At 51.7% G+C, this 25,718-nt stretch overlaps 1 protein-coding gene across 1 annotated transcript in view; it reads left to right on the top strand.

Moving 5' to 3' along the window:
* Nucleotides 1-1,018: 1,018 nt before the first annotated feature.
* SUSD3 (sushi domain containing 3) overlaps nucleotides 1,019-25,718 on the top strand; it is a 39,626-nt gene continuing 14,926 nt past the window's right edge. The window contains exons 1-3 of the mRNA XM_074602691.1: nucleotides 1,019-1,228; nucleotides 20,507-20,695; nucleotides 22,205-22,352. Of these exons, the coding sequence (XP_074458792.1) occupies nucleotides 1,147-1,228; nucleotides 20,507-20,695; nucleotides 22,205-22,352 (419 nt within the window). The 5' untranslated portion in view covers nucleotides 1,019-1,146. The remainder of the gene's footprint in view (nucleotides 1,229-20,506; nucleotides 20,696-22,204; nucleotides 22,353-25,718) is intronic.

Below are 25,718 nucleotides of genomic sequence, written 5' to 3'. Positions count from 1 at the left end.
TCTTGGCACTATCCGGGGAGTTCAGTTTCCGATCCCAGTGAAAAAGAACACAACTTTGAAGACCAGAAGCTGCGTGCATGTGAGAGGTGCAGCTGCTGGCAGATAACGGCACAAGGACGGTAGGCAGCATGTTTGGAATGAGAAGACCAAGACCCATGAGACCAGCTGGCCCCACCGGAGGCTCTGCAAGCTGCGAGCACCAGCCCGGGTGCACTGGGGGCCAGGAGACAGGCGGGGCGGGCAGCAGGCAGGGCGGGCAGCAGGGAGCAGGCAGGGCGGGCAGCAGGCAGGGCAGGCAGCAGGCAGGGCAGGCAGTAGGCAGGGCAGGCAGCGGGGGCACAGCAGGCAGAGCAGGAAGCAGGGGGCAGCCAGAGCAGGCGCGGGGCGACAGCAGGCAAGGTGGGAGCAGCAGGCAGGGCAGGCAGCGGGGGGCCAGGCACAAAGCAGGGGAACCGCTGGCAGCGGGGGGGCAGGCAGCAGGCAGGGGAGGGCAAGCAGGGCAGGCAGCAGGCAGAGCAGGAAGCGGGGGGCAGCCAGGGCGGGCAGCGGGGGGGCAGCAGGTAGTGGGGAGCAGGCAGGGCAGGCAGCGGGGGGGCAGCAGGCGGGGGAGGGCAGGCAGGGCAGGCAGGGGAACCGCAGGCAGCGGGGGGGCAGGCAGCGGGCGGGGGAGGGCAGGCAGCGGGCAGGGCAGGCAGCGGGCAGGAGAATCGCAGGCAGCGGCTGGGGGTGGGGGAAGCAGAGCAGGCAGCGGGGGCAGCGGTGCCGCACCCCCGCCAGGCCGCTCCAGGGGAGCCGTGCGGGTCGGGGGAGGCCGGGCCGAGCCCCGGGTGCCGGTGGGGGCGGCCGCCGGGGGGGTGTCACAGCGGGGCGCTGCCCGGTGCCCCGGGGCCGCAGCGCGCAGGGGAAGCGCTCCGGCGGCGCCCGGGCTCCCGCCAGCCCCGAGCGGCCGCCGCCTCCCGCCTGCCGCCTCCCGCTCCTCCCCCTCCCGCTCCGCGCTGCCGGCGGAGGGGCCGCGGCGGCGGCGGCGGCTCCCGCGGGACGGCGGCCCGGCCCCCCCCGGCCCGGCCCGGCTCGGCCCCGGCGGCAGCGGGCGGAGGCGGCGAGGGCTGCACCTGCTGGGGCGGCGCGGCGGGGCTCGGCGGAGCCATGCCGGCAGCCACGGCGCCGGGGCTGGACGAACCGCGCACCGCCGCGCCCGGGCGGGACGGCGGCCCCCGCGGATACACAGGTACGAGCGCGGCCCCGGCCTCGGCTCCGCGGGGTCCCGCGTCGCTCCGCGCACAAGTTCCCTCCTGCGCCGCACCGGGAGCGGGGAGATGCCGGCGGGGGCAGCGCCGGAGCCGGGCAGGGTGTGGAACCCCCCCGTCCGCGTAGGGATGCGGGGTACCCGGGGCAGGATGCGGGACGCCCTGGACAGAGGTGGGTTTCCCCCGGGAAGGGGAGCGGGATCTCCCCCCCTCCGGCTCCGGACCCCCCCCTCTCCGGGCAGGTCACCCTCCCCGTTATCCCCTGTGCCGGCGGCGGGGCCGGTCCCTGCGGCCGTGGGGCACAGGGCGGCACCTCGCCCTCCCCCCGAAGTTCTCGGGGACACAACGGGTGTCCCGGAGCCGCCCGGCCAGGGGAGGGGGCTCGGCGCGGGGCCGGGCGGCGGCTGGACCCGGGGCTGCGCTGCGGGAGCCGGGCGGGGAAGGGACGGCCCCCGCGGGGACAGGCTGCGGCGCACCCCGGGGGTGCGGGCCCGGCGGGGTGCGGGCCGCCCAGGCACCCCCGGGATGGGCTCTCAGGGCCGGGGGGGGCTCCCTGCAGCGCACACACACACACACACCCCGGGGCCGGTCACCCCCGGGAGCGGTGGGGGGACGCGGCCCGAGGCGGGGGGTCGGGCGTTGGAGGGCCTGGCCGGGGGCAGCCCCGCTGCCTGGGCCTCCGCTGCGGTTCCGTCGCTCTTAAATAGGGTTCATTTGTGATGAATTAATTTATGGGAGTTCGGAGTCGGCCACCGGGGTGCAGCGGTGGCGAACGTGGCATCCAGCGTACTTTCTAAAGAGGGAAGGGGCAGGGCACGAATCTTCTCGCAGCCTTTTGGAAGCTGATGGTCCTCAAAGAGAAGCCGTCCCTGGAGAAACGTAAATTGACTGGGTAGAAAATGATGATGTTGGTGTTTTGATGGGATAGGATAACACACTGAGGAGTGGAATGAGAAACCAATCAAAGCTTTTCTGCGTCCTTTTCTCTCTCTTCGCCCTCGTTTTTGTTATTCAATTTGATCGTGTGGATCATAACATCCTTTCAAAACCTCTGAGTCGAATGAGTCTGATTAACTTGATGATAACAGGAGCTGATAGAGGGTCTGTCCCTGCCACGCGCGGGATGTGCACGCTGTCAGGGGGGGCAGCCTCTGCCAGTTTGGGGGTCCTGGGCTGTGGCCTTCCATCACAGCTGACTCGGCCAGTGGGAGCCGCCTGCTCGCAGCCCCGGCGAGCTCGGAGGCCTGGGAGCGAGGTGGGATGGAAGGAGCCCGCGGGGGCTCGTCACGGGTGGGATGGAAGGAGCCCGGTGCAGGTGGGCTGCTGTCGGCACAGCGCTGCCGGCCCGGGTCTGTCCCTGCCGTGCTGCAGGACACAGGGTAGGCACCCTGGCTTCAGTGCAAGCAGGGCTGAGCGCTCCTGAAGTGCAGGGACCTCCTTCGCAGCCTGTCCGCACGTATCCCTGCGATTTAATTTGCCCGTGGGGTCCTAGTAGACTTTATCGATGACCTGGTTTTGTTACGCTGACGGAAATGAGCAGACGTGTTTGGGCTAACAGTGTAGCGATGCTTTAAATTGCGTCCTCCGAATGTGCTTAACTGTGCATTTAATTTGAATTTAATAGAGCAGTTTATTTTAAAAATGCAAAACAAGTTCTGGGAAACCTACTTAAAGAAGGAACAACTCGAATGCAAGCGTAGACCCTGTTGCTCTAGTTTGATGCTAATGTTACTAATTATTGACTTTTTTTCTTTTGTAAAATCATGTTTATTTGGCTGCGTTTATTTGTTGCGTCAAATTGTCTTCTGGAGCTGGGTTTGCCCACAATTAAGGTGAGGTTCGGAAGTGGCGTGTCCCATCTTACACTCAGCCTTTCTGTTCCTGCCTAGGATGATCTTGCCCGATGTAGATCCGTGGCAAAACTCCCAGAAATGCAGGATCCACCAAAAAAAAATTTGGCATTCAGACTAGAATTCCTCCTTCGGTTAATCCCTCAGAGAGCTACAAACCTGGCTTCTCTCAGCCGTGTCTCCAACCAGAACAACAAACACCATTTTTTCCAAACTAGCCGCGCCAGAAGTGTGGAGCGGGAATTCTCGGTAAGGTGCTGGGGTGGAGTCGGCAGGATGGGGGCACGGCTGCGCCTGCACGGCTGCTGCGTCTGTGGTGGGAGACAGGGCTGGCACACGGGGCTTTGCCAGACCTTTGCAGGGTGTCCTGCTCCCTCCTCACCTCTCCCGCTACTCATGGGGGTTTGTCTTGGCCTTCAGATTTCTCCTTGGGTGAATATCCATTTGTTACTACGAATGCACTGAGTTAGGTGGCCGTGTGGCTTAGCTAAAATTATGACTACTTCTTGTATAATTTTAAATTAAGCTCTTGTTCAGGGCGCTTAATTTAAATGCGACTCTGTTATTTATGCATTTGTTTGCTGGAGAAGTGACCTCTAGAGAAAGCTGATGACAACCGTTACACAGTGCCTTTCATTGTGTTGCGTCGTTGTCGGCGATCATTTTTCATGCTGCTTTGACTGAGTGTCCCCCTTGTAAAATTTCAGGCCACGAGCAACAGGGTGATAACAAACATTTGCACGGACAAACTCCCTCACGCGTTCCTTTTGCAGAGGGTGAAAAAAAGAAAAAAAAAGTGGCAAGATTGCCCTTTGAATTAACGCAGGAACGCGGGAGGTTGAACGAAGTTCCTTGGCACAGCCTGATGCCTGTAGCACTTGGAGGGTCTTAGAGCTTCCTGAAACACGGCTGTGAAATTCAAACACCCTCTGCTTTCCCTGCGTTTTGAGGACTGGTTTCTCCCACTGGCAGGCTCACCCTGAGCAGGGAGAGCCGTGCCACCCTGTGCTTGCCGAGGTTCAGCAGCGCCGGCAGCAGAGGCTGTGCGAGCCCGGCTTGCGTCGCGGGAAAGTCGGCATGCCGCTCTGGTATTCCCCGTATCCGAAGGGCAGAGACGGGGGGAGAGTGCAGCAGAGGTCTCGAAGCTGAGAAGAATCCTTCCTCAATTCAGCCCCTTACAGTTTTAAATGATACAGATGTTTTTATGTGTTCCGTGTCGTACCGTGGTTGTTTTGCTGTCACGGCAGCGTTACAGCATCCCTGCCTTCCTGCAGTGGTTTACTATGGACAGATACTCATCGACCTTCTCTTGCCAGGCTCATTATATTATCTGGAAAAGCCTCTGGAACGCTGAAGCGCTCGTGTCAGCAGTGACCTGAGCTCTTTCCTGCCCTGCGGGAGCTGCCATGGAGCAGGGGTGCTGTCGTCAGCCCAGCCGCTGCCGTCTCGCTCAGCTGCTGTTGCCTCTGAAGCTGCTTAGGTTGTAGGGGGGCTCTTTGGGTGAAACAGGAAAGAGATGAGAAGGAACAAAGGCGTATCGCTATTTTTAGTCTCCGTGTTGGGGGGGCTGGGGCCTCTGGCCCTCTGTTTTTCCAGGGTGGTACCCTGGTTTTCGCTGCGATTCCTGCCTCGCTCCGCAGCGCAGCCCTGCGGCTCTTCCAGAGCGGGGTAGCACGTACTTCTGCAAACATCGACGTGCCATCTCCAGACACATCGGTGCAGCCACAGACAAATGGAATGTAGGACAGAAACACAGACACGGCAGGCGCAAGCCAGGTTATAAATGCTGGGTTGTTGTCTGTGGTTGTGGTTCTGCTTCGTCCCTCCGCCTTCCCAACGTGGGAAGAAGAGAAGCTGCCCAAGGTGAGGAGGAACGTGCTGCAGGACGCTGCGAACGCTGCCTCCAGCCCAAGCTGTGGAAGAAATTACGTAGCAGACACCATTTACGGGAAGAGACGCGATCTCTGGCTTAGGACAGACACAAGCTGCAGTTTGCTGGAGGATGGAAGTGGTATCACCACGTATTTGCTCGGTTGTGCTCTGGGTGACTCTTCGTGGCCATGGCGGGGTGTAGGTACCAGGCTGGATGGATCTTTGGCGTGACTCAAGGTGTCTGCTCTTTTGTTATGAGCAACTTTTTTTTCTGAAGTGAGTCTCCGTGCCAGCGCAGAAACTGAAATCGTGTCACTGAGAACTTACGGCTGCTCTTCCAGGAAAGCAAAAGCAAAGCTGCTCTTCAAAGCCAAGAGCACTGCTGCTCTGCAGAAGGGCTGCAAGGAGGTTTCTTGCCTTGTTCCCGTGATCCTGAGATGCGGCTCGGTTTTTAGGCTGGGGAAGAAGACATTAATCCCAAATTTCCATTTCCACAAGACCGAATGTGACACAACTTGGAGTATATGGGCTTGTAATTTCGTCAGGGTTATTTCTCCTTCCTTTTTCTCCCAAGAGATCAAAGTGAAACCTTTTATTAAATAAGGTGAAAGAAGTGACAGTTGCAGGATTTCGGCTAATTGGTTTTATCTCCTGTACTGCAAGATGCTAATCTTGGTGGTTAGGTGTTTGCACCAGGCGTTGTTATTGCTTTGAGGAAATAATTTTTGTGCTTGTCATAAAAACTCTAGAACGGTACAAAACAGGGGGGGGGGGGGGAGAAGTTATTTATTAGGTCGTCTGGTACAGTCCTCCATGGTGCAAGAATGTTCCCTATGGTATTCTCCAATACTTTGTCCTACCTACTCTTAAATTACCTAGGTTATAGAGATGAATTATGTCTAGACTTCTGAATTTCAGCTAGGGAATGAAGTGAGCTGGCCGTTTTGGACCCGAAACACTGATATTTCGAAAATCAGAAGTCAGCCTCAAAACACAGAAAGAAACCCACCCAAATGGCAAAAGATAATCCAGCCCTTTCTGGGGTTTCTGTGATCAGAAACGCGGTCTATTTTGGAGGGCCCAAACGCTGCCGGTTTGGCTGTTCCCGCCGTGGCAGAGCCAGGAGGTCTTCGGACTCCCATGAGAAAGCGAGGGCTCCCAACACGCGTCTGCAATACGGAGAATTTTAACTGTGCTGAAATGAGCGCTACTTCGCTTGTTCAGTCACGATTGCCACTGACTTTTTCTGTGCCTGGCAGTACAGAATCTTGCCTTCAGTAATTTGACGGGGACAAGCCAACATGTAGGATGCATTTAGGCATTTTATTGACACGCCGTCTTTCAAATGCAGTTGCAGATAAGCAAGCGTGTCACTCTGAGGAGCAGTTTTGACTAGCTCAGTGGATCAAAAGATTGGCAGGGAGATGATTTTGCAGTCTGGGTGGAGGTCTGCCTCTCGCACGCTTCGTTTTGTTTTAAGATGACAGTGAGAAATGCAGAAGTTGCAGAACGAGAAACCGCTCACCAAAATAAATCAATTCCTGTCTGTGTTGAGGGTCTCGGAGATGGGGTTGAGCTGGTGCCTGATTTACTTACCAGCTTTTTCCAGCGGATGCGAGCCCCTCTCGCCTTCCAGACCCTCTCTGGGTGCAGAGGTGCTGGCCCAACAGCCCCGGGTGGCTCGGGACGGCGGCGCTGGCACCAGCACGGCCGCAGTGGCCCAACCGGGAGACGTGGCGGTGGGTAGAGACACTCGTCAGGGAAGAGGATGCTTGCTCGTCCTCTAACGGGGCTGGAAGCGGTTATTAAGTATTAGTTCTGGGATGAAATAAAGCCAAACGCAGTGCTGCTCGCATGTACAAGTCTCCTCGGCAGAGGGTCTTTGATTGGGCAGGATTTTGAGGAGGGGTGAAAATGGGGCCAGGAGCCATAGGTGAAGGGAAGACGATGTACAAAAACCTGAGCGCGTGGGCGGGCTGGGGAACGGCGTTGGGGAAGGTGTTTTGGGCTGGGGTGGCTGAAGGAGGTGGAAAGGGGGAGTTCTGCTTGGTTCCTCCTGTCCGGGAGAGCAGAAATTTGTGCCCGCGTGTAGAAGAGCAGAATTACACCCGGGGGGATTTCTGCTCAGAACCGCAGTCATCTCTGAGACCGTGACCTTCACTAGTGGGTCGGTGTCCTGGTTGGAGGTCAAAAGGGGCGTCTGGACAGGACACACAGGTCTCGCTTCGCTCTAAAAGAGGTGCCCCACGAAGCCAGTGGCAGTTTTGCGTAGGCAAGAGAGGGCTCTGGTGTTTGGCCCATTATCATTGACAAATACAGAAATATAGATTGGGACTGGTTTTTTACCTCATTTTAAATACGAATCAGAGACTATCCTTGCCCCGTATTTCGGCCGTCCAAAAGCTGCCAGTGGTTTAGCTGAATTATCTGATGCAGATCTTCGTTTCTTAGACATGTGCAGTACAAGGAAGGGAAGGGCATGGGGCTGCTGTCCTTTGATCTGCTCGTAACTCACCCGTGTGTAACTCACCCTCAATCATTGACTTCTCTAATGGGAAAAAGCAAACGCGACGGACTGGTTCCCTGTCCTCATCCTGGCATCCCCGTCAATCTTCGTGCCATCTCTCTCTGATTCCTACGGCCAGGGAGGCCGAAAGCAGATGTGCTCATTGACTCGTACCGTTAATCATTGCCGTGCTTGAGCGATTTCTGGCAGGATGCTGCGTGCCTTTCACATGTTGCGGTTTTGCAGGTTGCTTTTGTGTCCGTGGGCAGGCTGCTGGCTGCGTGCCCCTCTGCTGTCACGGGTGAAGCCCAGGAACAGGAAAGCCGAACCTGGCAGCATTAAAAAAAAAAAAAAAAAAAAAAGAAAAATAAAAAGTGATAAAACCGCAGAGAAGGTTTTTTAAATCATGCCGTTAGTTTCTCAGTCCATGAATGATTTCTATCACCGTAATAGATTGCATGCTATTGCTAACTCTTTCAGACTGGTGTCTAAAAAAATCAATTATTCACAGAAATTCTTGCTGACAGTTGTGAATGCCGGGTCACAGCTCTGTGGTGCACATTTAGCAGCTTAACGCAGCGAACCAAGTACAGGAACTGCTTCAGTTTGCTATTGGGAAGGAAAAAGGATGTGCAGAAGCCGGAACAGGCTGGCCAGGGGCGGCAAATGCAGGCAAGATCTCCAGCATTCAGGTTGGTTTTTCTTAACAGGATGGCTGGAAATTCACCTAGAAAACTAACAAACCTGTATCCGATAGTCTGTTTTAAAACAAGAAAGTTTCAAAGAGAAAAGGCGGAGAAGTTTCTATATTCTTTACAAAAAAGGGCTTTGTGCAAATGTAATTCTTACGTTTTGGAGCTTTTTGGCCAGAAATGAGCGTGTAACCGTTAAGTAGCAAGCATTTCTAGTCCACCTAAAATGTCACATTGGGGGTGAATTTTCTAATGCCTGAAGGGGTTTTTGCCTGGCTCTGGACCCTTCCAACTCCAGCATTTTTCGGTCAAGGCTCGTGCCCCCCCATCAGCAGGGATTTCTGCCATCCCCGGAGGTTGTGCCCAGCCTGGAAAACAACACGCAGAAGCAAGAGGCCACCAGCTCCATCATCGGGAGCCATCTGCTCTTATCAGCGACATTCATTACCCCGAGCATGTTTGCGCGCCGCTGTAGACGAACCAGCCCAAGCAGTTGCTGCTGGCAGATAACCCGGAGCCGTCGCTGGCTGTATACAGCCAAACCCACAGCCGGGCTGAGCTCCGTTCCTCGGGGAGCCCGGCTTGGCGGCGAGGAGTGGGACCACGTCAGGTGCGGGTGACAGATGCGCGGGGATGCTGCCCGCCCTCCTGGGGGATGTTGCAGGAGGGATCCCCGAAGGTGGCAGCGCAGGGGGCTCTGCCCCATCCAACTGTCCAGTCGGGCATCCTTCATCCTTCCTCCGTCCGTGGCTCCCAACGAGCACTTGCTTTCCCTGTAAAAATAGGTTTGAGGTTTTCTTTTGGCTTCTCCAGTGACTCGCTTTTGCGTGAAGCCCTGCCTATTGCAAATTAAATAAACTGTTGAAAATCTGACAGGTCTTACAAGCAGGAGATGCCTGGTGTTGCCGGGGCACTGTACCTAGACTCATTTCCCCATCAGGTGTCTCCAGATAATCATTTTCTATCCCGTACCCTTTAAATACTGAGATTCTTCACTCGGCTCTGCCCAGCTCTCGTGCTTGGCCGTGCATCCCACTGCGGGACAGAAGAACGAACCACCGGTGGTTTTTATATTGAATCTGTAGAGCTTAATGGACAACATTGCAGCTGGTTCCTCTCTGTTTTACTTTCCTCGTCTGCAAGACACAGTAAAATCTGAATCTTGCTCAGTTTACCGAAGATCTATTGAAATGTGCAATTTTGGTGGTGAAACTTTGATCATTATTAAGGGAAGCCAGAAAATGTTGGATTTGTTACCAGCTGGCTTTCAGGGTAAATATAAAATTGATCCACTTAGGTGTTAAAAAAAAAAAAAGTGTACTCTGCAGAGAAAAAGCGGAAGGGTTTTGCAGAGCTCCTTAGAGGCGCTAAACCGTTTTGTAGGTGAAAAGCCACAGAGCTGAAGATTCTCTGTCAGCGAGCCCTTTTCTTGGGCCCATTGATAGGATGAGTGCTGATAAGGTGTTTGTATTAGAACTGCCCGGCCCGGGTGGTTTTGACATTTTTTCTTCTTTCTGCGTCTTAAAGGGAACAAAAGCAAGAGAGAGGATTCCGTCAGAGCATCCCCTTTCAGACAAAAGGGTCCGGTTTTCCAATTCGGGTTCCTACAAGTGGGTGCCTGCAGCCTTCTCCAGACCCCAGCAATGCTCGTCACCATCCCTGTGCGAAGGGAGGTCGCCGAGATAATTTTGCTCTTGGACGCGGTTGTTGGTGCTCGCTCGTGTCAGGCTACCGTCCGAGCATGGAGGAGGGCTCGCCAAAGACAGAGCGCAAGTAAAACTCGTCTGTTTTCCTCTTGATACCCGGCCCTTGTTAGCAAGGTGCTAAATACTGAGTTGGGTGCTGAAACCATGATTTCCCCAAATCATTTGCCTTCTGTAGCGTATTTACTTAACTTCCAGTTGGCAGTGATTGTTTTCTTGCAGTTATTGTGATGATGAAAAATGCGTTGAGCATTGGCCCGAGATAATCTCTTATCTCCACTACGGACAAGGGGAAATTTTAACATTTCTGGTCATCATACTTTCCGTTGGAAAATATACAGGATGTGCTTCATGGAGCCCACGTATCACTTTGCGCTGTCTGCAGAAATGTTACAGTCGGCTGCACAGGTTTAACAAATGAGAGACTATTCAGGAGCATGGGGGAAAAATAATGATGAAAGTTGAAAATATAAACTTACAACCTCACCAGCCTGATGTTTCACGAAGGACGCTTCCAGCAGCAAGGACGTGCTGCTCAAAGACTGGCTGAGGACAGAGAGGGACCTGGCGGCAGAGGGAGAGTGCAGGGATGCTCCTGGTCTTTGTTATTCCCCAAAGAGGAGGAAAATGATACAGAAACAGGTTCCTGACCTGCACATTTCAAATTCAGAGTAGAGCTGATGGATTCATTTGTCGTGGTTTAATTTCTCACATTCCTGATTCTGTTTGGCTTTCCCTAAAGACGGGGTGACAGATCCTGGGGCGACACTCACATCTTGCTTTGGATTTGAAGCTCTCCGGAGACTGTGGATGCAGAGATGCACGGGGGAGGCTCAGGACCATCTGTAGAAGACTGTGGTATTGTGTAACCAGTTACTTCTGTTCTCCTTCTTATAAATACCAATGCTTATTATGCAAGAAGCCGTGCTAACAGAGTTCGGAGGCAAGCGCAGCCAGGGCCGGACCCCTCGCTGCCGCGTGGGCACGGCGTGCTGGGACTCGGCTCTCTGGAGCGGTGGATTTCGGCTGCGTCCCGCTGCGATCACCTGTCCGTTGGGTCTGTCTGTTCTGGGACGTTTGGTACATTCAGGGTCTCAGCTGTAGTGCAGGTGAAAAGCTCATTTCAATTTAGTCCTCTTAATTTTCTTCTTTTGGGGATCTTTGTTTCAGAGTCTAGGCCACAAACTCTGCACTGTGCAAATAAGTAGTTTATTTATTATCTGCTTTAGAATGACAAAGAGGGGAGACGATCAGCAATATTAGCTCCATTCACTAAACAATCAGTCACAAAAGCGACTGTTGGCATCACTTCCATGGGTGATTTTTGATTGGGAACGGTTTAAATTAAGGCATAACTCTGGTGCGCTCCGTAGTGGAGATAGATGTAGATATAACATTTTTATTTTTTTTTTAATATGGAAGTAATGGTGAAGAGAGAAATAGATGAACGCTTCTAATGTGCTTTTGGTTTAACGGATCCTTCCTGTTCTCAAAAGTTGCACTATTATTAACTGTTCAGAAGTGTCATAACCTATTCTTTCAATTCTGTTGGTAAACAGACTAATAAAGCACAGAAAACCCATCTGTTCTTGCTTTACTGGGGACTTCATCGAATACCTCATTTTTCATTTAGCTCTCATTTCTCATTTAATTCTTCTCATAAGAAGAGAAATACTCCGTATTGCCCTCATTGCGAGATCCAAGAGTAAAATCTACAGACGAGAATAACTTGACTTTGATGTAAATTGGCAAAAAAAATCAATCATGGAGATGGCAGCACGGTGGCTGGAACAAATCCCCTCTTAAAAGAGCAACATAAAAGACATTATGAATAAGAATCATTTTGCACCAGTCCTACAGGTTATTTATGTTTGAGATAGGAGTGGATTACACATGCTGCCATCAAACCCTTGGTGCTACGTAGCTTGGGTTTCACGTGGATTAAAATTGCTCGCGGCCCTCTACTATTTCAGAGTGGAGCTGGGAAGTCTTTAGCGCTGACTCCTAAGTCTTAGTGCGTCTTGTTCACTACAGCGAGAAGCTCGAAAGCCGAATGAAAAATGCCGGGAGAGAGAAAAGAGGAAGGCTCAGTACTGTAAAGAGAGATGAACCCAGTTTGTCTGCTGCAGATCGGGATGTAAGATTTTGCAGCAGTGTAGCGTAAGGGTTTCTGTCGGAGATGGAAGCTAAGAATTTGCTGCTATCTGATGATTTTTGCCACCTCAGCAGGCGTGGAAGGACCCTGAAGTGGGCTTTACCATCCTTCACCCCCCACAGGGCGCCCTGAGTTGTCAGGGACCGACCGTGCAGTGGCCAGTACGTTCCTGTGTGTTCTCCCGTCTGGCTGTAGGGGCGTCGGCGCCATAGGGGGGGCAGCTCTGTAGGGTGAGTAACCAGCAGCCCCGCGGGAAGGGGGCGCAGCCATCCGGGGACAGCACCGGTGCCCGCTCCACCTCGGCCCCGCCGACCAGGTGGTTTAACGCCCTCGCTCGCCGCTTCTCTCCGGCTTCACACCAGCGTTGTCCGGTCGGAGGATGCGGCTCAGGAGGATCAGATTCCTGCTGAAGTGTCCCCAGCATCCAACAGCGGATGGGTCTGGGCTTCTGCTCATTTACCTGAGACGGTCACGTTGGTGAGCGCTCCTGCCCCCCTCGTGTCAGAGCTGCTTGGCGTTTGACACTGTGCTGTTTCTTTTCTCCGGACGCATTTCCTTCTCTCTTCTGTACGTGCGCCCTTCCCTGCTCCAAGCCAGGAAGGATTGTGTTCTGTCCGATGGCAGCTGCTGCCCAAACGCCGCCGTGGCCGATCTGAAATCGCGCAGGCGTCCCTGATGGAAAGCGTCTGTGCAGGAGGAAGCGCGCAGGGTGCTGAGATGTGCTGGCTTGTCCCGGGGGCTCCCACCTCGCCGGGGGCCCTGGGCAGGTCATGGTGAGGAGGAAAGCAACACTGCCCAAAACCCAACCACTGAGACTCGGCCTGGCGTAGGAGTCCCAGCACCCCTTCACGCTGCGGGGCTATTGCGTCTTGTTCATTGCCTTGCAAACAGCGTGTCGAAAAAGCAGTTTTACCTACCCAATGGACAATAGAAAAAAAAATTAGGGAAGTTGGCAGGAGCAAGCCTAAGGTATCTGCTGTAACACAGGTGTGAGCAGAGAGCTCGTCTCAGGATGGACGTGCAAACGCAGGAAGAAACTCGCTTCAGCTGCCTGTTTTCTCCCCTTCCCTCCTTCTCTCTTAATTGCGTGGAAATTCCTTATCAGTGGGAGAATGCGCTTTTTCAAAAAAGCATTTAGAATCATAGAATCATAGAATTGTTGAGGTTGGAAGGGACCTTTAAGATCATCGAGTCCAACCTTTAGCCTACCCTGACAAGAGCCACTTCTAAACCATGTCCCTCAGTGCCCCATCTACTCTTTTTTTAAACACCTCCAGAGATGGTGAATCCACCACCTCCCTGGGCAACCTATTCCAATGTTTAATAACCCTTTCAGTGAAAAAATGTCTCCTAATATCTAATCTAAACCTCCCCTGACGTAACTTGAACCCGTTTCCCCTCGTCCTATCACTTGTCACCAGGGAGAAGAGGTCAGCCCCCATCTCTCTACAACCTCCTTTCAGGTAGTTGTAGAGGGTGATAAGGTCTCCCCTCAGCCTCCTCTTCTCCAGGCTAAACAACCCCAGCTCCCTCAGTCGTTCCTTATAAGGTTTGTCCTCCAGGCCCCTCACCAGCTTTGTAGCCCTTCTCTGGACACGCTCCAACACCTCAATGTCCCTCTTGTAGCGAGGGGCCCAAAACTGAACGCAGTACTCGAGGTGGGGCCTCACCAGTGCCGAGTACAGGGGGATGATCACTTCCCTAGTCCGGCTCACCACACTATTCCTGATACAGGCCAGGATGCTGTTGGCCTTCTTGGCCACCTGGGCACACTGCTGGCTCATATTCAGCCGGCTGTCAACCAACACTCCCAAGTCCTTTTCTGTCGAGCTGCTTTCAAGCCATTCTGCCCCAATCCTGTAGCGCTGCATGGGGTTGTTGTGACCCAAGTGCAGGACCCGGCACTTGGCCTTGTTGAACCTCATACCATTGGTCACAGCCCATCGGTCCAGCCTGTCCAGATCCCTCTGCAGAGCCAACCTACCCTCAAGCAGATCAACACGCCCGCCCAGTTTAGTGTCATCTGCGAACTTACTGAGGGTGCATTCAATCCCTTCATCCAGATCATTGATAAAGATATTAAAGAGAACCGGCCCCAGCACCGAACCCTGGGGGACACCACTTGTGACTGGACACCAACTGGATTTAACTCCATTTACCACCACTCTCTGGGCACGGCCATCCAGCCAGTTTTTTACCCAGCGAAGAGTACACCTGTCCAGGCCATGAGCAGCCAGTTTCTCCAGGAGAATGCTGTGGGAAACGGTGTCAAAAGCTTTGCAAAAATCCAAGTAGATAACATCCACAGCTTTTCCCTCATCCACTAAGTGGGTCACCTTATCATAGAAGGATATCAGGTTTGATAGGCATGACCTGCCCTTCACAAACCCATGCTGACTGGGCCTGATCACCCTGTTCTCCTGCATGTGCCGTGTAATGGCACTGAGGAGGATCTGTTCCATGACCTTCCCAGGCACCGAGGTCAGGCTGACTGGCCTGTAGTTCCCCGGATCCTCCTTCCGGCCCTTCTTGTGGATGGGTGTCACATTTGCTAACCTCCAGTCAGCTGGGACCTCCCCGGTTGTCCAGGACTGCTCATAAATGATACCAAGTGGCCTGGCGAGCACCTCTGCCAGCTCTTTCAATACCCTTGGGTGGATCCCATCCGGCCCCATAGATTTGTGCACATCCAGGTGCTGAAGCAGGTCCCTCACCATTTCCCTTTGGATTAGAGGGGCTTCATTCTGCTCCCCATCCCTGTCTTGAGAAAAGACATTTCCATGAGTGTGCAACGGTGGCCTGTGACAACGACCAGAAATCGGGTTCCCTCTTTCACAATTTTAAAATTAATTTTTTCAGTAGAAACCCAGAGTGTTTTATAGGGAGTATTTTCATTTGGAAATGCTGAAATCAGGCAGCTGCAAGACCTACGTGTCGTTAACAAGTTGTGTTTTTCTCGGACTATGTCCTCTGACAGATGTCTTCTTCAGACAGATTTTTCTTCAGATTTCATGGTCTGCGGTTGTCCAGATGGTTCCTCCATGGGACTGGCCTGAGGGAACCGGGGTTCCTCCATGGAACTGGCCTCCAGCGTGGCTGCTGTTGCAGTTCTTGCAGGTCTCCATCAGCCTGTGGAGCATGCAGGTCCCCTGGGCAGCGGTGGCCCAGCCTGGTCCTGCCCGCCGGAGGTGGTCCTTACAGTCACGTGCATGCAGAGGGATGGGTTTGGTGCATGTGGTTTGTGCCACACCTGGACCTTCAATGCCTCCTCCGGGGGAATAACGGTGCAGGGCCATGCTCGTGTGTTGGAAGGGAGATGGGTCTGTAACAGCTTTCCAGCATCTCGGCTTCATAGTTACTCTTGGAAACCAGTGAAATAGGTAGGAAAAGTCAAATCATGCCATTGCTGACGTGCTTTTGTTAGGAAAGGTGGAAGCAGGTCGTTACCTGGTGCCACCAAGCAGTAGGAAGTCTCCATAGCATGCGTCCCAGTGTCCGCGGCACAGCTGGGGACCTCCTTCGGGCTCTGCAGCTTCCAGAGCCTGGACCTCAGCCCCTCTCTTTTACTGCTGGGTTGGTGCCGTGTTTAACACTGATTTCTTAAAAAGCTGTGCCAATGTCTGAATTTTCTGGTGGGAGGGTGAGGGCTCCTGGTCGCCATTTGTAGTTGTGCCATCAGGAGCCCGGCGCCGGCAGGGCTCACGGCCAGCTCTGCGAGGGAGGGCAGGCATGGTCGCGAGGGGAGCGATGCTGAGGCCGGGCGGTTTCACTCACACAAGATGCTTTACTGCTTCTGCTTTATTTCGTGTCTCACTTCTAGCTGCTTTTCTTTTGCTTTTTGGCATCGCGAGCTCTTCCAAGAGCTCTTCTGCGAGGCTGCTGCGGATGTTCAACATTACGCTTGTGGCTTCAGGGACGCTAATTTCTAAGGCGTGCTTCTGTAGGAGAATAGACGTGCAGAAATAATATCAGCGTGTTTATTTTCTGCAGGGTTTATAGAACCTAATGTTCTGTCTCTTTCTGGCATCTGGTTATTCCAGTGTGTTTTAGTTGCATTAAACAGTCAACAATAAGCAACACAAAGGCTTGAGTTACGCGTGTGTTGGAATAATGAGGCAAAGTCGTGGATTGCTCCCTTTCTGCACAAACAGCGAGTGGCAATCTTGAGAACATGCTTTCAGGTAATTATTGCTGTATTTTAGATCATTTTGGTATATACTTAGGTGACGTATTTGATGTTTAGTCTCGATGTTTCGCTACGGAAGGAGCACAGGAAATGTTTAATGGGCAAGTATGCCTAGGTTGCTCTCTCGTTTCTGTTTTCTTACCAGCAAAACATAAATCCGCAGCTTGTTGACAATGAAACCATATGGTAGCTCTTTCCGACAAATCGATTTTGCGATACAGATAATCCTGGCTGTGCATGAGAAGAGATATTTTGGATTATTTTGTCTTAATTCTTGCATTGCTGTCTGGTTTTCAGCGCCCGGAAATTATGCGCGTGGCTATTTCTGAACACAGTCGTGTGGGTGAATTAAGAATTAATGGAGTACACTACGCTTTAGTGTCTTTACTTTGAGGACAGTTATTTGTCACGTGAAATAATCTGTTTATTCGCTGTAGCCCCTCTGTGTTGGCAGACAGTAGCAGCAGATTCAGATACTTGTTGAACTCCGGGTATCCTCTTAGTGTGAAGCCAAGCTGAGAAATGTGTTTGTATAAACCAGCTCTTGCTTTACAAGGAGCTGCAGAAGAAGCTGCAGGAACCTGAAGGTGTTCGGGTCCTTGTGCCCTGAAGGGAAGTGGCCAGCTGATGGCTGACGGTCATCCGGGTTCACCGGAGCTGGCGCCGTGTGGCGACGTGGTGCGCGGAGCGGACGCGGCGGTTCGTTAATCCTTTTCAATGGGTAAAACGAGCAAGCGAGAGTCCTCACAGCTTCTGTTGGACTTCAAAATAAATAAATAAATAATAAAAAAAACCCCAAATAAAAAATGGCCAGCCTTTGCTTCACAGGGACACGTCAGCAAAGTGAGATCTCTTCTTGAGCGTGGAAGTAGTAGCCGGTATCTGGAAGCGTAAGCAGAGCTCGAGCCTGGGCGTGGAGAACCGCGGCGAGGATAATGGGAACCGGGCGCTGGAGGCACGTCTCCAGTCTAGGAACGACGCCGTGAAACTAATCACAGCTAAACAACACATCATGAATTTTCCCGTTTACTCTAAACTACGTAGAAATGGCTGATAGGCTGTTAATTCCGCAAGCGTTCCTCCTAGCTTTGGGTGCTGGCTGCCGGGCATGAAGCTGGGGGGTGGGAGATGCAGCTCTTGCAAAAGCTACGTGAACAATAAGTGGGGGTTTTATTCAGTTTCACATCTCTGGGTGCTAACAGTTACTGCAACCCAAGGCGTGAACGTGGTATTTTCTAGATATTTAGGAAATAAATATAAATCGAGATGTAAATCCGGTCAGCAGAAATGTTTATGCAGTGTTTGTGTTTTACTTCAGGAGGCAGTGCAGCCTCAGACACCAGCCTCGGCTGAAAACAAAAATATATTATACTTAATAATAATAGTATTAAAATTCTTGATTGGAGTAGATTTAGAGAGATATAAACGTGCCTGAAGAGTACTCAAAGGACAAATCTACATGCAACATCTGCTTATATAAATACAAGGACGGACGCTTACCGAAACAGCGATTTTTCTGGAGACGGAAGGGTAAAATCAGCCTAGCAGAGCAGTGGGTGCAGCAAGTGACCGCAAAAAAGTTATAGATAGGGACCAGCAACGAATGGTAGAGCTTACAGGAGAGATTTTACAAATGAGTTCATAGAAGACAATTGCCGATGGAAACTAGGGCGAATTTTATCCAGAGACACTCAATCCAAACTTGGATAAAATTCACAAAGTCCTAACAGCAGAAATCTGTCTATGCATTTCAATAGAAGCGTCGGTAAGAAGGAAGAAGTAGTGACACGTTTCATGTGTTGACTTTGGTGGGGAACCAAATCGCGTTGCGAAGCCCTCGGAAGAAGAAACGGCATTTCTGCTCTGGCTGAATGCAGGTGCATGAAGTGCAGTCGACGCACTTTCAGCTCTGCAGAGAGCCAGGCGCAGAAGCTTTCCCAAAGTCCGGCGCTCATTAGCTGTTGTTAAGGTGAGCCTCTGGGGCCCCGGCCCCAGGCACGGTCGTGCAGGAATGATTCCCTGGGGATGACACCGTGGCCGAAGTGAGGAAATACCCAATATCCATGGCTTCTGGGCGGTTAGAAATCTTTGTAGAGCTCAAGTGAAAAAAAACATATTTTAAAATCCGCAGCTGAGGAATAATGCTGTGATCACTGAGATCCAGAGGTTTTAATCCCTCGGCGCAGAGCGTCATGGTTAAGGACGGAGCAGGAAAGGGTCAGTAGCACCTGAACCAGCTGCAGCTGCACATGTTGCTCGGGATGGTCGATGCTGGATTAAATGAAATATGTCTTTCAAGAAAGGATCCAGTACCAAACGATCTGTTCTTTGGAGAGCAGAGGCTGAAGAGCGAGTCCAGGGAAAGTGGGAAGTCTGCTGGGAGCGTGTGATGAGGGCTGCTGCGGTGGCTGAGCGGGTGGGCTTTGCACCAAATTTGGCTCTGAATTACTTCCCGCATCTCATGCAGCCAAAATTGTCATCCATGTGAACTCTCAAGTGTGTGATCCGGCAGCTAAAAATAGCCTCGAAAGTGTAAAATGCAAAAAGGTAGATGTTTTGCAGCTTAGGACAATGGGTTTTTTAACAGTGAGCCTCTGAGTGACTAAGGCAAAAAGAAAAGCCCTAACTCATAACGCCCGTCTGGAGTGAGGAGGGAGGTTGTCCAGCCTACACATCCCGTGTGTTCCGGTAAAGGGATGTTGGATGGAAGGGCAGGAGATGAAGGGAAAAGACCCTCAAGGAAATATTTGCTCTCGTTGTGGCAAATTGCTGTCACAGTTAAGAGACTGAAAGAAGTGGCAGAACAAACAGAAATAATCCGCATGGAATTAAAAAAAGACATGTTTTTAAAAGCTAGTCCTCAGTACATATTTACTTAATAGATTACACCAGTAATTGTCACTGTGGCTTTTGTTCGGTCTTTTGCTGAGATTTTTGGGGGTTTCTAGGTAGCAAGCCTGTCTGCTGCGGTTTGATTGCACAAGCTTAACATTAATTAATGACCAGGCGGGGCGGGTTAGTATTAAAAATAAGATAGATTTGGTATCGACGTGTGATTCCGTCGAGGTGTTCTCAAGGAGGCTATTAAAACTCTACGTTTCTTTTTGCTCATAAGCGTGGGAGGCGGATTTTTCCCCCTTTTAATTTTTGTGCGTGGCGTCCCAGCGCATGCAGCTCTGGTCTTGCAACCGCCACGCAGTTGCCCCTGAGTCTGCTGAAGTCGCTCGGGAACGCGGTGGAGGAGAGGGAGCTCGGAGCCTGATGCAGAAGCAGTGCTGGTGTTTAGCAAAAGTTAAAAAAAAAAAAAAAAAAGATACGTAAACCAGCTTCCAGATTCTGCCAGTGCACGTGTACAAAACCAGAAGAATGTATTGATTGCCGTTGTCTTTGAAGTACATCTGGGTATTCTATGTTGTCTTAATGACCGATCATTGAAATTTGTGCTTAAAGTGAGTGTGAAACAAGGAATGTTGTGACAATAAATCCCAACGGATAAAGTTAGTGGCTGACATGAGGTGGCCACGAGGAGAACGGCTCCATGACTCAAAGAACGGCTGGATGAACACCAAAGGAATAGAAAGAGAAAAGCCGAGCGAGCAAAAATGTACTAAAAATGAATGATCCGCTATAAAGCGGAGCTTGCCACTTGAAAATGGAGATCAGCTGAGCGTAGCTGTGCTGTACGTGTGTGTCTCTCTCTGTCCCCTCCCTGTTGAGCAGCTGTTGAACCCAGCGGCTCCTTTCAGCCCCGACCAACAGGGGCGCAGGGCTTGTGAAAGGCAGGATGTTTCTGCAGGGTCACGGAAAGATGCTGCCAGGCAGACTGAAATGCTGCAATGTGTGATCGATCCATCAGGTCTTGGGAAGTTCGCATGGGGGAAGACGTGTCACGGATACTCCCTGCGTGAAAGGTGCCAGCCTGAGTACTTAATTAAACACACAGAGTCCAACAAGACAGGAATCTGTAGGAGACCACACCACTCATAGAATGACTCTTGTTTTTTTAAAAAAACCCCCACGCTCAGTATTTACCAGTCGAAGTAGACGGTGTTGCAACAGGAGTAAAACCCCGCTTTGTGCCAGGGGTGGGGGCGGTGGAGCTGCTGGATGGCACCGAAGGGGGTTTGGCCTTGGGCTGGCACTTGGCAGAGCGGTCAGCATCGCCCACCCCGAGCTCTGTTGTTTGTTTCCGCCGTTAGCCTGGACTGATTTACAATCCGATGGCAGTAAAACCGAAGAGGACCTTCGCTCTTGGCTCTGGCGCCGCATTGTCTGGCTTTGTTTTTGTCGTGCAGGGCAGTGCAGCCGTGTCCTCCCTCCCCAGCTCGGCACCCTGCAGGTCCTTCACGGCAACGGCACGGCCCTGGGGACGGTGATAACCTTCCAGTGCTCTGCCGAGCACCAGCTGGAGGGACCGGGCGTCATCACCTGCGTTTGGAAAGGGAACGGTACCCAGTGGACAGCCGGAGCGCCCTCCTGCAAGCGTAAGGTTCCTTCCGAACCATTCCCCATCCCTTCGGGCTGCGTGGTGTTTATTTTGCCCTGCCTATCTCCTGCAACGCTAGGATTAATTCTAGACATCTGGGCAAGGAAAAAGACAAATTCGATTTCCTTCAAAGTTGCCCCCACCGCCTGTAATTGCCCTCCATATGTGTTCTGACATCATTCATTATCGTGACACAGAAAAGACCCAGTCGGATTTATGCCTGTTCTCACGTCACCGGCTCCGGGAGTGTTGCACCCCGAGCGACTGTGGCTCTGCAGCTACAAGCTGTGCCCTTCTTTAAAAATGTATCGAGATGACCAACTGATGTGGGAACGTATTTGCAAACCCTCTAATCTCCTGGCATTCTTTTCTGACTATTTTTTTTTTTTGCTGTAAAAGAAACGGAGTGATATTTTTTGAACAATTTTAGGTTGCTGCCTGTGGGCAGCCTCATGGGAAAGTTACTATATTGACAAATCACGTTTGAATGGCAACAGCATTAACTACCTTTCACGCTGTGTTCCTTCTGATTTGTTGTAAGGCGGTTAGTGATTTGGGTAGAAGTAGGCCCGAGCAAAACGTGGCACCTCTGAGCTTTGAGAATCTCAGTCTGTGTCTCAGACCTTCTGTAATTTTAAGTCATCGGTAGATGGATGGCTCTTTTAGACACTTACCGCGCTCTCACAAACTCGTCTATTCTCTCTCATTTGAGGGTTGCCATTAAAGAAAAATGAGAAGAATCCTTCCCTCCAGAAATATAAAGCTTTGCTTTATGTGGAGCTCAGCCGAACCAGGTCTGATGCTGGTCATCGTGGTGTTGGAAGAACTGCACGAGTTTTGAAGCAAGACATGCTTAGGGCTCCATCCAAACGAGCTGGCAGAGATCTGCGTTAGCTGTGCCACACCACATTCCCACTCCTCCTTTTCTCTGGATAATTAACTTCCAACATCAGATCACTGCGAACCCTCAGCCCTGCAGATGCTGTCCCTTCTTCCATCCCGCGTCCTTCCCCAAACAGAGGAAGACCTGGTGTTTGCTGCCTGCCAAATAGGATGCAATTAGATGGACCTGTCCTTGCTCTAAAGGGCTTCTTTAACCCCCTTTACTCCTGTCAGGATCTGGTTTTGCAGCTCCAGTCCTTGTTAACGATTGCTTAGGAGAGCTGCTAGCTCATCTGCATTTGATATGCCGACAAAGTTGTGCTTTTTAGCTACTGCAGCGCTAAAGGCGTTGTGTTGGTTTAATTGCAGTGGTGAAATACTTGTGAACAATTCATTAGTAGCTTATAAATAGGAGATTTTTCAATAGCCCGGTTTCGGGCTTGCATAGCTCAAAGCTAAAGCCAATACACTCTGGTGTCTTGACACATACTAATGTGCAAGTCCTCACTGAGCTATTATTAGCAGAAGCGTGAGCAGGTAGGTTTCAGCATGGTTTAATGAAAATGTGAAAGATAAATTCATGGGTTGACCTTAGAAACATGCTTCTGTGTTTGCTTTGCTGCAGCCATATCAAAATATGAGACTTTTGGATTTAAGGTCGCAGTGATCGCCTCCATCGTGAGCTGTGCTGTCATTCTGCTGATGTCCATGGCTTTTTTAACTTGTTGTCTCATCAAGTGTGTGAAGAAAAGTGAAAGGAGGAGAACTCAAAGGTAGGTCAAGAAAAGATTTTTAAAACCAATGTAAGACTGTACATCAGAGGGCCCCCATGGCTGTGATAGCAGAGAGCGTCAAAGGACCCGATGCTCACAACACCGCAATGATGGTAATTACTTAAAACCCTTAGATTGTAGGTCAGGCTTTAGGCATAGAAAGACTTGGAATTCAAAAGTATTGAGGCACCTGATGTCTGTTAATATCAGATGACCTCAGCGGGTCTGGGCAGATCTGGATTTACCCGGGATTATGCAGAAGCTGAACATCCAAGTCTTACGTGCTGGCCCGGCATTTCTGTCCTTGAATTATTTAAGATTGGCTGCATTTTCCCTTCTCTTCTCTCTCTTTCCTTTTTCCCTTTGCTTTCCCTCCACACTGCTGGAAAAGTTAATCTGCCCGTGTCAAAAGCACCAAAGCCCTCCCCGTCTGCGGAGCATACTTCCAGCTGTCACAGCGCTGTGATATATAAACAGGCATGGGAAGAAGTAAAATTTATCAATCCTGTCCATTACAAACACGCAGCGTGAAGGGTGGTTGGGTGGCCACATCTGGCTGTGCGCTAGAGCCGAGCCGCCGTTGTTCATGAGGCCATCCCTCTGAAGTCACCTGCTGCAGAAGGCTTTCCACGGGCACCTCTTCTTCGTTTCCCTCTGGCTTCTCCTGCTGGTCGTTCCCCCCTGCCCCGCTGATGCCTGCTGCGCAGATGGAGGGCTGCACTTGTGGCTGATTTTAAGCCTCTTCTTGCTTCAGAGAAGTGTTTGGGGTGAGGTGGGGTAGCGGTGGAGTAGAGCGAGCCTGGGGGAGGACACAAGTGAAGGTCTCTCTGCTCTGAGCTGTGTTTTATCTAGAGGTGCGCAGGAACCGGCTTTGGGGGGGATGTTCTGTCATTTTGAAATCTGATTGTAACCAAAACACAGATTTTCTGTTTCCCTTGAAAGGATTTTGTGAGGCAAAAAAGAAAGACTTTGGTGTCATTCATAATATTGAGTTTTCACTGATAGCATGAAATAATTTTTGAAGTGAAAGGGTTGATTGGAATTTTTGGCATTGCCGCTTTTCTTTTTGATAAGACTATTCATATCAAAGTCCTTGTTTTTCATTTATTTTAGATGGAGTTTTGTCCAAATTCACATGACTAGGATGACTTGATGTTTTTCTCTTATAAAAGAAGAGCCCTTCACCCCGGATGCTTTGACCTGGTTCTGTCATAAGGACATGAAATGATTCCCTTTGTTGGGAGCTCCTCAGTTCCCTGCTGCTCTCTGTTCTCCCTTCACTGCCTCCTGAAGGAGCTACTTCAACCCGGCCTGTCCATGCCTAAGCCCTGCTCCTGGGGGGAAACTGGGGGCACTGTAGACATTGTGTGGCTTAGCCCCACTGTCAGAAGGCATCTGAGATGATGGAGAAACTGTCCATGTAGAATCATAGAAGGGTAGAATGGTTCGAGTTCGAAGGGAACTTAAAGATCATCTCGTTCCACCCCCTGCCCTGGGCAGGGACACCTCCCACCAGACCAGGTCACTCCAAGCCCCGTCCAACCTGGCCTTGGACACCTCCAGGGATGGGGCATTGACCACCTCTCTGGGCAACCTGGGCCAGGGGCTCACCACCCTCACAGCAAAGAATTTCTTCCTGATATCCCATCTAAATCTCCCCTCTTCCAGTTTAAAACTGTTACGCCTTGTCCCATTGCTCCACTCCCTGCTCCAGAGTCCCTCCCCAGCTTTCCTGGAGCCCCTTCAGGGACTGGAAGGGGCTGGAAGGTCTCCCCGGAGCCTTCTCTTCTCCAGGCTGAACCCCCCCAGCTCTCTCAGCCTGTCCCCACAGCAGAGGGGCTCCAGCCCTCCCAGCATCTCCGGGGCCTCCTCTGGCCCCGCTCCAACAGCTCCGTGTCCTTCTGCTGTTGGTGCCCCAGCGCTGGAGGCAGCGCTGCAGGGGGGTCTCCCCCAAGCGGAGCAGAGGGGCAGAATCCCCCCCCTCGCCCTGCTGCCCACGCTGCTGGGGATGCAGCCCAGGGTGCCGGTGGCTTTTTGGGCTGCCAGCGCACGTTGCTGGGTCACGTTGTGCTTCTCATCCACCAATACCCCCAAGTCCTTCTCCTCAGGGCTGCTCTCCAGCCATTCCTGTAGAAGCTTGTCATGCACGAAAGACCACTGCATCCCTGTGGGAAGCTTGCTCGACCGGCAGCCCGTGCTGCAGGGTGCCAGATGTGGTGGTATCGCTGCTGCAGCTGGCGGCACCCAAGGCCACAAGGGCGTGAGGGTCTGCAGGTAGAAAGGATCTCTTTTGTGAGGTCCGTTGACGTAGCCGTAAAATGCGGATCGACTTCTGGGTGCACAAATCATTAACCTGAAGCGAAGGTGCAGGCTTGATCACTTAATACAAAATGATACAGCTTGGTAGGGGATTAGATAAAAAAGTGTCTCTCGGACCATCGCTGAAGGAAAAGGTAGTCTGTATCTGTGGGGTAGGGAGGATGTCCTCATCTTGCCTTCCACTGTGAAGTCTGCCTGTCTACTTTTCTTTGACTTTTTTTAGTTGGTCTACTGGAAGAGATCACCTCTGCCTACGAACCTGTCTTCCAAGATATGTATTTGATGATCTTTGAAGTGCCATCTTGTGTTTTATCCCTTCGTTTGGAGAGAAAAAGGACAAAGGCTGCCGAAAACCCTCACGTATTTTAGCCTCCTTGCAGAGCTTGTCCCTCTGCGTGAGCGCAGCTGCCGTCTCCTTTGCCAGGAGCAGGATCGCATCCCGAGAGCGCAGAAGTGACACCAAAATCAGCATCGCCAGCCCTCGCAATCTAATCTTGTCCCATCAGCTAGTGTGAATGCCTGTGATTATGTGAAGCTCAGATTTCTTTTAAAAACAAGACAAGAAATTGTGATGATTTTTTTTTTTTTGCCCCAGAGTTGTAGCGAGCAGCATGAAAAAATCCTGAAGGCAAGCGAATAAGCCCTGCTCTTAGCGAAGGCAATGGTACCTGTCTCCTCTGGTTTGAAGTCCATTCATCTTTTCCACCCGCCTGGTGATTTTTGAACCCTTAGGAATGGCAGTGCCGCAAAAATTCACAGAAAATACTACTTTTTTGGTCTGAAATAATGTATTCCGTAAAACGGGGATAGTCTGTAGTCTTCTTGCGCACAACGGGGTCTGGGCTGACGTGGTGTCACTGATGAAGGGCCCTGAGACACTGACGCACAATCACGCCTTACGTGACTTATCCTCTTACCTGGAGTCTCAAAACCCACTGAATCAAACTGGCAGAACTGTTGGATTTTTTGTTCCTTTGAGCTGCCCACAGGTGCTCGTAAGGAAATTGCTCTTTTGTTGTTTTTTTTGTTTTTTGAGGAGCGCTGGAT

Source organism: Larus michahellis, chromosome 10 (assembly GCF_964199755.1).
Source record: "Larus michahellis chromosome 10, bLarMic1.1, whole genome shotgun sequence".
NCBI lineage: Eukaryota > Metazoa > Chordata > Aves > Charadriiformes > Laridae > Larus > Larus michahellis.
Note: the sequence above shows the minus strand (reverse complement) of the source record. Positions and strands in the feature narration are given on the sequence as shown.